The following is a 12398-nucleotide window of genomic DNA, read 5'->3' as shown; positions in this document are numbered from 1 at the left end:
TATACGGAATAATAATTTAAAAGGTCATGTTAGCCCGTATAGTAAAGTCACAAACTTCAACCGGTTCATAACAAAACTCAAAAGTATGTTGGGTGAAGCCGACGGGCAAAAGCTGGTACAATTATAAAATTGAGGTGGGGTGTCTGTCTGTCTGGGCAGCTGCTCGACTAATACCAATGAATGCAGAACCATTATGTATTCATTGCTAATACTAAACCGATTCAATCAAAACTAAGCACAAAGATGGTCCACATATCTAGGAATGCCATAGGCCTATTCGATTCCCAGAATTCCTATCGGCCTCGACAAATGATGACGAATGACTTGAATGACGCTCTGTGCGGGTGCGCGACACTAGTGTCCAGTGTCATCAACATGAACTAGGCACGAAAAACAAGCTTGACAGCTTGACAGTGTTGTTGAAAAATTACTTGAAATGGGATTGGAAGTCTACCTGCGTTGGTTAGTCTATGATATAGCTTTATGTGTAAAAAGCTAAAAACTTGTGTTTTGTCTAACTTAACTTATGTAAAATAAGGATACATGCAGAGTTTCTTTTTGAATTTGTATTTCAAAAAGTATTTTTAAATATTATATTTCAAATTGTAGGCCTACTGCAATAACAAAAATCAAAGTAATGTAATGCATAGCTGGATAAGTTTATACTGTATTTAAAAAGCAGTGTATGATCAATGCTAGATCCTTGTTGTTTTTGAAAAAGTCTGTCTGTTTCTTTTTAATGTCAAGTTGATTTATCTTATCAGTGCTATCAAAGTAAATAAAATAAAGTAAAGCTAACATCTGATTTTGACAGGTGTTGGTGTAGGTGGACACTTCTGACACAAACAATTAACATCTAAAGCAATCTACCCATGGATAAAGCCGATAAAGTGTTGAATGTCAGCCCAAGATACTTTTACCATTTTATTTAGTAGTTTATTATTAGGTGGGAGTATGTTTTATCTATGGTATTACTGTATTGGCTGAGTTAAACTCAATTGGTTTATTATTATTTATTGTACTCAGTTTTAACGACAATAAAGCATTTCATTTCATTTCATTTATTATTTAACAAGCAATGTGGCCATTTATTATCTTGTTTACTTTAAACCATTATGGCTTTTCAAAGAATGGTTAAAAACAAATATCTGTATTTATTTGTGGATTTCAGGCCTATTTTCATATGCTACCCAATAACTAAGTTAACTAATCTGGAATGTGAGTAGCGCGCCCTATTCTCATTTCTAAGGAATTTCCATAAAATAAAAACAAATAGAAAGATGTGGGCCAACAATCAGCCAACTAACTTATAGGCTATCTATTGCATTTAATAACTAGCTTGTTCTTCATAGGGATGGGGATAACTGAAAAGAGCAACTTTTTTATTCTCTTGATGTCCACGACTGAAGGTGGTTTCAAAACCACTAGGTCAACATCATCACATTGGTATTTATTTTGGAGTCCTATCAGAATATCAGATACCATCATCACCTACTATCTTTAACTGAAAAGCTCTAGATTTCTGGAAACCACTAACTTACTGCTACTATCCATGCTACAAAGGCCACAATATTCATTAGCATTTGTGTTTTACAGCTGGTTATTCGGAAGATAGTGACTACACTAGTGACCTGAACTATCCAGTGGGCCAGCATGCTAACAGCTCGGCCAGCCAGTTTCGCAGCACTGCACACCAGATGAGCACGCCACAGCGTTCCTTGGAGACCAGCCGAGAGAACTCTTACGAGACTGACGAACCTCCTAGCCAGCCTCCTCCTGTACACCATGGCCACCACCTTGCTCCTGGTAACTGTAGGCCAAGTAGTCTTTCCGTAAACAATAGGCCTATATCAATACTTTCTTTTTTAAGAGTATTTAGGTCTTTCAACTTTGTATTTGCTAGTTCATGTTGTGTGTGTGGTGCACCTCACAACATCGCTGTCTGGTTTCACAGCCTGTGACACTACACCTACTAACTAAAGGTTGTGAGTTGCCGATACACTAGAGGTCATTGGATCATTATGGTACCTTATTAACAATAATTGGTAACTTAAAACTAACAGCTAAACGAGGAGAACATACGTGTAAAAATAATTCCTATATGTCTCTCACCAATCCATCAGATTTTTGGCCCTGGCAATGCCTTGGCGGTTGCAGCCTCTTTTAACGTTCCATTTTCCTATCCATATGGGTCACAAAGTAGGAAACGTGATGTGCCAATCATGCAAGGGGTGAGCCAGAATGAACAGATACAATCATCGCTGTATTTCCCTACTGGCGGACACGACGGTTGCCTGGAGCTTCACTCTGGACATGAAGCTTTTTCTCTTGATAGATTAGTCTAACTGATAATCTGTTTCGCTGCAATAGCAGAAAACAATGATGAAATCTTTGCGCTTTGCGACCGGGAAAGATCTTCACTAATTCGCTATGAACGTATGAGTTGTTCAGAATTAATTTATCCACGGGCGTGGAACATGTCTACGATTTTATCTGGACCATGGGAGATGAAGATCATGTCCTAGAAAACGCGGAGTAGTTCACTGTTTTGCCGTTTACAATCCCTTTGTTTCACGACTGCGGAAGATGTCCACGATTTTATTGCAACCACATAGAACACTTATGATTTTGTCGTGGCCACAGACGATATTGTCTATTTTCTATTTAGATTCAGCGATTGCAGACTTCCCATAAACCAATTAGGCCTATAGGCCTTGTATTTATAAATTAATATTTTTTTAATCAATTATTTCTAAAATCAGTCAATTTTGACCTAATGCAAAAGTCAAAATTTTTTACCAGACTCATATTAAAAATATCTGGTCAGGAGCCCCTACACTATTATTATTGAACAAAATAATTCATTAGCTACTATATCCTATGTCTATTTAGCTGATCACATAGCCGAAAACGAAGACCAAAGTTTGAGTTCATCAAGTTGAAGCAACCAAGTAATGTACATTTCAAAGTTCCTTAACACCTCAGCTTCCCACCGTGGTGAAATTGTGGACATCTTTTGCGATGGCATAGGAATTATAAATAACTCACATTAACGGTGAAATAGTAAAAATCCTCCTCAATCGTGGGGACATCATTATCGTTACCCACACGATCGCAGCAAAATCATAAAAAAGAAAGTAAGTTAACAAAATTGTATTAACAAAATCATCCTCAAGTACTATGAAATCAAGAACATCTCATGCGGTTGTGATGAAATCGTGGAGGAACCGTAGACATCTCATGCTTTTGCAGAGACTTCATCATGGTCCCCACTATCCAGCGGTTGCGGCGTAATCGAGATTTTCTATGGCGTATTCTTCACAGAATCTTTTGACGATTGCAAGAATCAAGGCTGGACTCAAAAAGTTAACTCTACCAAATCTACTAGTTAAACTCTAGTTAGATCTACAAACTCTAGTTAAATCTACCAATTAATTTGTTATGGGAACAAATTAATTGGTAGATTTCATTTTTAAAGAGACAACATTTTCCCAGGCCCCCTGGCAACCTCCGTGTCCACCGTCAGGGAAACGTGGCCCTGGCTAAAACTCCATATTTAAGCTAAGTCCCCTGGGGATATTGATGGTACAGCGTATGGTAGCACACTCTGTGATTACTACTATGTCTGTTAAAGTTTTAAACCTTATACCCTATTCAAAGGCTTACACAAGTAGCCTAATATTTTTATAAAACAACAGCTCACCACATATAGATCTTTGGGACATGCTCTTTTAATATTCTAGTCTCTTTTTGGATAAGCCAAAGATACCAACTTCTTCGGGTACGGTCATCATGCTTGAATACACTTCAAATACAATTCAAGGACTAGATATTTTAAAATTTCTCATCAAAATTCCTAATGCATTTAAAATAATAATAATTAAGACATATTTGCTACTAAACTATACCATCTTCTGATAAGGAATTTTAAATTCTTGGGCTAGTAAAACATCATGGTTTAAAAACATACTTTTCATTTACAAAAACCATAAAAACTACAACCTTTTATAAGTAGTGGCTGGTGAAGGCGTGTTGGAGCTGTAAAGCTCAAGTCCATTCATCACAATACTGTCACTTTTGGTAAAATATATCACTCCTCTATTTCATCCAAGCTTTTGTTCAGAATTTCGGTATTTAAATATAATTTTTGAAGTGCCTCTGTGTACATTGTAACTTGTCACAGTCAGTCTCTTTCAAGGCAACCTTATAATTGAGCTATACCTTTAAAGCCTACACTAGATGCATAGCAGAGAACTCTACTTTATTATCTTAATCTTTGAATTGAACAATGTTTATAAAAAATAAAATACCCCGCCGCAGCAATTAAACCTGCAGACTAAGCGAATTTCCATTTGTCTGATTGTATTTTCAATTAAATCTATAAAACAATTGGTGTTTAACAAGTACCTGGTTTGCTGCTACAGGGAGGGTACTGCGGATGTTTTTGGTAAAATATTAATAGCTTGGTATAAAATAAATAAATTTGCGGAGTTTGATAAAAATATATCCAAAAACAACAACATTGTAGCAATGATTGTACTTATTCTCCATAAGAACAACATGGAAATTTTTAAGTTATACATTTTTAGAAATTTTGTTCAACCAATAACCGTAAAAAAAAACAGCAATATACAAAATTATTTATTGTTTAAGCTCTTTAAAATGGTTTTAAGAGAAATTGAGAATGTTTATATTTTGTGGGTCAAAAATGAGTAAATCATGTATTTACTCCATAAACCCCCGTTCGCAAGGTCTGATCATGCTGGTTTGCAAACTCATTGATGTTTATCCCACCCTACATCTTCAAGGCAAATTTCATTGAAATCGGACATAGATTACTCAAGTTTACAGACATATAAAATATCGATAAAAATTAAAAAAAAAATCGAACAAATTTTATTTTTGGCCTATAGGGACATGAAAATTAAAAACAGCTTGTTAATTAGCATGACACGTTTTATTGATTTTACAGGGAGTAAATAAAAATACAAGGGTTTTTTTTCAACCTCCGATCGCTCCGTGCAGACGCTACGCGGGAGGCAGAAGGAGGACATGCGCCTTAGGCGATTGCGCAACTCTTCCACTACACTTATCGCCATTGTTGACATTCGCGCGTCAGTTGGCGTTGTGCTACAGCCACATAAACATGGCTGCCACCATTGATGCTCCCGCCAAGTGCGAATTGCGAAGTGTTATTTGTTTTCTACAGGCTGAAGGCCATAGTGCTGCAGAAATCCATCAGAGAATGAGTCGTGTGTATGGGGAAAACTTTATGAGTGATGGTGTTGTGCGTGAATGGTGTCGAAAGTTTAAAGACGGCCGTAATGATGTGCACGATGAAGGGGGACAAGGGATCAAATCTGTCATTTCAGATGACCTGGTTCAAGGTGTTGACAGAATGATGAAAGGAAACCGCAGATTCACCATTAGGCCTACTGCTTTGTCTTTGGAATTTCCCGATGTTTCAAGGTCTGTTTTGTACTCTATTGTTACTGAACGGTTAGGCTACAGAAAACTTTGTGCACGTTTTGATTTGACCCAAAAATGTTGACGGATGGCCACAAAACTCGACATATGGCGTCAGCTTTGCAGTTCCTTGAGCATTACCATGATGACAGAGACGACTTTTTGAAATGGATCGTGAATGGGGATGAAACTTGGATTCAGTACGACACACCGGAAACAAAACAAAAATCACAACAATGGATGCATTCAAATTCACCAAACAAACCAAAGAAATTCAAACAAACCTTTAACAACAGAAAGGCCATGGATACTGTGTTTTGGGGACAAAAAGGTGTGTTGCTTGTGGAATTTATGGAACCTGGAACCACAATCACTGCAGCTGTTTATTGTGAAACTTTACGACGTTGCGTAGAGCCATTCAGAACAAACTAAGAGGAATGCTGACTTCTGGAGTTGTTTTGATCCATGACAATGCCCATCCACGGCGTCCACACACTGCTGGAGCATCTCAACAGCTTCTCGACCAATTTGGATGGGACATTTTTGATCATCCGCCATACAGTCCTGACCTTGCACCCAGCGACTTTCACCTTTTTCCTAATCTGAAGACGTGGCGTGTAAGAAGCGTTTTCAAAACAATGCTGAGCTCCAAACCAGCGTCAAGGACTACCTAAATGCGGTGGCGGCAACCTTCTATGAGGAGGGCATGCAAAAGCTTGTCCACAGATACGACAAATGTCTGAATCTCTATGGCGATTATGTCGAAAAGTAGCCTTAAGTGTACCTTTCTTTTTGGTAATAAATGTATTATTTTATATGGACTTGTCTTTTATTTATAGCCTTTTGAAGGTTGAGAAAAAAACAAGCCTCGTACTTCTAAGACCCATTTTACTAGAGCGTAAATTTCGCAAAATGTTGTGCATACTACATGTGTGTGCCGGGATCTTCGTCTCGTGAAGTCCGCTCGAAATCCGTTGGACCATTCTACACGAGGCTGTTCAAACGCGGAATGGTCACGGTGGAGCTTTTGGTTTTATAGCTGGAGTAATCCAACTCTCCAGCTATTAAATATATGTTTAAAACATTTGCTGCATCAATGGCAGGTGCCCGATTGACAGGGCGATTCGTTTTCAAATATTTTTGTCTGACGAATAGCAAATAACGTGCGGTGATGTGCTGCATTACAACGAGAGTCAACATAGTTTGCTAAAACAATTACAGATAGCAGCACTGCTTGGAATGTAGCCAGTTCCATTGTAGGGAGAAACAGGGACAGCAAGTTGATTTCTAAGCTTGCCAAACGGGGATTTTACGGGGAAATTTACTACCAACCTACAGCACAATTATAGACTGGTATTAGAGACACAATAGTAACGCTTACCAACCGTCCTCTGCTAGATCCTGAGACATACTAACTGATGGGCCGCCTCACACCATGGCCATCCATGCTTCACCAGGACACAACTTCAGCAAATGTGTTAAAGTATTATTAGATGTATTTTTATTTACTCTCCATCAAAATGAAAAAAAGATTTCGGTCCCAGCTCTACGTCTTACCATGCCACCTACTATTGAAGTCAGCAATCTATGTTGCTCAATAGGCTACATCATGTACTGCTTATTAGTACGATGAGTTAGAAAACATTCACTTTGCTCTTTTCAATAAAGTTAAGCCTTAAAATTCTTACCATTAATGTTTATAGTTTATTTAAATAAAGACCAGCACAACCTCAACAATCCAACTGTATCTTTTCCATGTTAATTCCTAATATTATCAACATTAAATAAAATTATTTTATCTTTATTCAACACAGATGTTGTTATTACTGATATCACCACTATCAAATAAATGTTTGCGGCCTACCGGATCTATTGTCCTCCTGCTTGGCTCTGCTGTTTTCAAAGTGATTCCCTTCAGACTCAGTTTCCTTGCAAAATTAATAAAGGATAATGCAATTCTATGTGGAGTAAACCCCCTTAGTTGGCATTTTCAAAAGAGCAAGCCAGGACTTGATGAATTTTGTAGTCACTGCATATTTGGTTTTATACTTTTGGAGACCTGATGATGGGATCGTTAGTCCAAAATGTATACATAGTCATTGTCCTAAAAAAAATTGCTTGGACAGAAGGTATGTTCCCTTGATTATTTTACAAATATTGTACGTCCCTGATAGTTGATGCAAAAAGAGTAGCAGGGTTTTATGTTTTGTGTCTATAAATGGGAAATAAAGGAACTTATTGATAAAATACTCTTTTAATGTGCAGGTCCCCAGCATCCGTCAAGAAGAAGAACGCAAAGAGGGGAAGACTTGTACAACACTTACTCTGGAGACGGCTCTAGGAACTATAATGACCACGAGGATCCGCTTTCGTACAACAGTAGGCCGCGGAACTACAAAGAGCCTTCGAGGTAGGTGGATAGATATAAACATTATCATTATGATTGTTAGGAGTATAAAGAGTTTAGAATCCTGAAATTCTGTCCCGCTTGGCGAGGTCACATTACATATTAATGTTTTATTTTAGGGACGTGCAGCCACAACATTTTCAAAGCTACTGAAAAGTTTAACCAGCATTGTTCATACTTTTTTTACTTCCATGGTTATTACGAGGGCTGTCTAAAAATAAATGGTTCCATAAAGCTCCTGTCACGGCTAAGCAAGGTATAGTTAAAACCTGTGACCAATGTTGTGGTGTTTTCTTTACTTCATCCACTACTACTTAAGCCGGTTCCCACCCCTCCTGAAAATATGTTAGGAGAAATAGTCACTCCAGCCAAGTATGAGTCACATAATTTCATTAGGTTTCTTTAGAAAGCAGTTCAGCTCTTTTTACAGTTAGTTGACAGTTGACAGATGAATTCAGGAAACTGTTTCAACGCAGAAAATGTGCTCAAGTGGATTGCGGAGCTCAAACTCACAGAAGGCCGTTAGTAGACATTTGCACGAGGCTGTCTTTATTCAGTTGCCATTGAGACATTACATTTTTTGAAACTGCTTCAGGGTCGACATGTTTAAGAGGAAAATCAGTATCTTAGAGATGGTACAAAAAGGAACGCAGAGCTATCTTTGACCTCAAACATAATTGATTTTACCAGGGTTTATCATAGTCATTTCTAGTTACAAAGGTGTCCCCTATCAGTTTGGTAGTCCCTCAAACTTAATCACAACACAATCTGCAAACTAAGATTCTCTAACTTTGGTTACTGCCTTAAAGGAGACTGACAAACGTCAATAGTTGGCCTGAACCATTAAAAAACATTTTGCAACCTCTGACCTCCCTTACAGGCCTTATGCACATTTGCCCTCTTCAAACACTATTCCTCATTCTTGTACGTTAACTGGCAATAGACTCCAAAAGCAGTTGGCAACTCACACACACATCATCACATTATCTACATTTATTTGTTAGTAGACATAAATTTTCTTTCACAACGTTTTCAAATACTATGTTGATACCTGTTTTTTAAATCTTTTTATAAAAAAGAGGTTATAGCAGCCTCTTTTAACCTTGCCGTCCACATAGACTATTTGCCCGTGCGTGGAACGTATCCAGCAAAACAAGGGGTGAGCGGGTACAGTATGAAGGTGAACCGTAATGTTGGCGGCAGTGACCATGATCCGAACCCACGACATCGCTGCCTTGGGCTCGAAGTCCGTGACGCTACCGACTGAGCCACCGACTCACCAAAAAACCAACTCTATATACCTAATTGCCATATAGGGCTGGAAAACAAATAGAATAGCAATGGATGAAAAAAAAACAACTCAACACTGCGATGAGAGATTGATGGAGACCTTAAGCCGCGTTTACACCGGAGTTTGAAACACGAGTTGCAAACAGAAATTTCAAACATCTCTAAAAACGCACATTTTTAGACGAAACATTTCGCTGTTGCAAACAGTTTTTCAGTGTTTGCAACAAAAATTTTAGTTTCCACTAGAAGTCGGTAAAGATCAAAGGGAGTTGCAAACTCTTTGTTTGCAACACTAGTTTTGGTCAATATGAGCCGTTGAAACACGAAACAGAAACATTTCTCCACCATCCCCTACGCTACCCCCTCCACTCTCACTCACGTGATCACTCGCACCACCCTGTGTCTCGACTCAGTGTTAAATTAATCGGAAAAATGCTGTTTGACTGTCAATGAATTAACACCAACCTCAAATGACAAGGTGGTCTAATTTAAAAATAACAATAACGTCTCATGAGAATTAAAAGGGTTAGCGTATAATTAAGTCCTTGTAATCTTTAAAAAATCAACAATGTTCACCGTTTATCGTCTCGGCCTACGTTGCTTTGACAACACGACACACGCTGCCGCGGCTAAAATAACATCCTCGACACTTGACATCCTCGGAAGGACTGATCCGAGGAACCAGAACGAGGCAAGTCATAATCAAGGTCGAAATTATTTCAAACATTTTCATGAAACATGGAAACAAATCATGAAATAAAAATTGCAAACATTTATTTGAAACTACTGTTTGCAACTGCTGTTTGCAATAAAAGTTTGCAACCTTTTGCTTGAAACTCCGGTGTAAACACGGCTTAAATTTACAAACAACCCTTATAATTTCATATTTCAATTTTATCCGCATTAACCTGAACTCTTTTGGCATCTCTCCCTCTGTATCCACTGCTTTAGTTCCAATCCTTTGCATACACCATTTCACTTGCCATCCCACTTTCTATAGTCATGTTTGAAAACCTGTGAGGTGGCTTTCTTAGTACAGTTGAACCTCTATAAGACGAATTTCAAGGGGTACGGGAAAAATTCGTACTATAGAAGTATTCTTAATAAAGAGGGTTGTTTTATCGAGGTTTAATGCTGCTGTTATCCTTCTTATAGAGGTTTCTCCTCGCTCCAAGGTTTCTCCAAACAATGACTGAGGAAAGAGGAGGGATGAGTGGGGGTTTCATGTTGAGACAAGCTTCTGTTTGTTTTGAAAACTACGTACAATGGAGGTTAAGATTATGATAAATTCGTCTTATAGAGGTCACGTTCGTCTTGTAGAGGTTTTGTGCTAAGAATATTCGTTGTATAGAGGTTAATCGGTCCTAGCCCATGTCACAAACAAATTCGTCTTATGGAGGTTTTTAACTTAATTACTACGTTGTATAGAGGTATTTTTAGCATTGACCTATATGAAAGTGTCAAGGGGATTAAAAAAAATTTGTCTTCTCGAGGAATTCGTTTTATCGAGGTTCGTACAAACGAGGTTCAACTGTATTGCTCTTATTCATCTTGCTAAGCTGGTACTTGTTCCCATTTGAAACACATGACAAGCCGATAAGTCTTCATGATTTAGGTGTGACTATTGACATATGTTTTGTACAGTTCGAGATATAAGAATGTCATTTAGTGAAAACATATATTGTGATTTCACTTTTACTGGATAACATGAATTATTGGATACAGAAGTAGTCATTCCATTTAGATATGGATCACCTGTCGCCGATTTTTTATTTAAAAAGAACTTGAATGAAGCTGCCTAAAATTGTATTTTCTACCCTATTTATGCTAACAAAATTTTTGAGTTTTAATGGTTGCTATAGCTCATAAAAAGTCATTCAATTGGTTTGACTTGGTATAAATGTTCATGTATTGGACAGAAATCTGTAATTTACATTAGCACAATCTAATCTGTTGGTGGCTCACATCAACTGCAACGATTTTGATTCAAAAACTAATGACAACTGTAACATGTGGGTGGAATGTCTAGTTCTATCAATAGTCAAAGATGATAGTTATAAAGACTGGAATATACAATTAGTCCATACTAGCTGTTACTCACGGGCTCCACCCCGTTTTACTACATTAGTATTAATAAAACTATTGATTGGTTAAGTTAAGATGAAATAAACAAAACAGAATACAGTGATGGTAATACAAACAAATAATAACAGCTGAGGTATTTTTAACATTAGGTAAATGGAAAGTTCCCTTTGGAAAGCAATTACGACCTAATAGGGCAATTAAGGATAATTTTGCGCAAGGTTTCTCATGAGGAACATTTTAAGTATATGGTTTATGGGGGTGTGACTTGTAGTTTTCTCAAAAGTTCATGGGTACTTTTGGCTTTATATATAGATTATGTATTTCAGCAATAGGTGGGATCGATCCATCACCTATATTTCTGAAGCTACCACTAAGGTTTAAATACCTTATACAATAGACCCTCTCTAATTTGGCACTGCACCACCCCGGTATTCCAGTAATCCAGCATCTTTTGACGGGTGAGGTCTTCCAGGCAAAATTCTGATTATCTCCCGCGGCCGTGTAGACATCATCATCCACTCCCGCGGTCATGGAAACGTCATAATCGTCTTTTGCGATAGTGGCAAAATCATGAACATCTTCCGTGGCCGTTTAGACATCATAATCTACACCCGCGGTCACGGAAACGTCATTGTCGTCTTGCGCGATCGCAGCAAAATCATGAACATCTCCCGTGGTCGTGTAGACATTATCATTGTCTCCTACGGTCACGGCAAAAACTTTATCATCTCCCGCGGCCGTGTAAACATCATTATTCACTCCCGCGGTAACGGAAACGTCATCGTCGTCAGGATCGTGCCAAAATCACAAACAACATCTCTTGCGAACGTTTAGACATTATCAACGACTCCAGCGGTCACGGAAACGTCACCGATGTCATGCTTGAATAGCTGTTTCAGATCACGTGATCTTCGGAGACGTGTTTTAAATGCATTTTAAGTGTTTTTATTGATAACATTCCAGTAATCCGGCATTTTCACTAATCCGGCATTATCATGGTCCTATATCTTTTGGATTACTGAGAGTCTACTGTACTGTCAAAGTGATCCTTAGCAGTCTATAGGTACTGCAGTTTTATCCCGAGGGGAACTTCTTCAGGCTGTGAAGGACATCAAAATTGCGTTCCAGAGAAAGTCGTCAAAGTTAAAAT

The 12398-nt window shown here is 38.1% G+C and overlaps 1 protein-coding gene across 1 annotated transcript in view; it reads left to right on the top strand.

Moving 5' to 3' along the window:
- LOC129003290 (phorbol ester/diacylglycerol-binding protein unc-13-like) overlaps window positions 1-12398 on the top strand; it is a 177856-nt gene that overhangs the window by 154843 nt on the left and 10615 nt on the right. The window contains exons 9-10 of the mRNA XM_054431580.1: window positions 1597-1806; window positions 7732-7876. Of these exons, the coding sequence (XP_054287555.1) occupies window positions 1597-1806; window positions 7732-7876 (355 nt within the window). The remainder of the gene's footprint in view (window positions 1-1596; window positions 1807-7731; window positions 7877-12398) is intronic.

Source organism: Macrosteles quadrilineatus, unplaced genomic scaffold (assembly GCF_028750875.1).
Source record: "Macrosteles quadrilineatus isolate MER2022 unplaced genomic scaffold, UCM_ALF_1.0 Scaffold_9__3_contigs__length_116548681, whole genome shotgun sequence".
In the NCBI taxonomy this organism is placed as follows: Eukaryota; Metazoa; Arthropoda; class Insecta; order Hemiptera; family Cicadellidae; genus Macrosteles; species Macrosteles quadrilineatus.
This window is presented reverse-complemented; position numbering and strand designations above follow the sequence as displayed.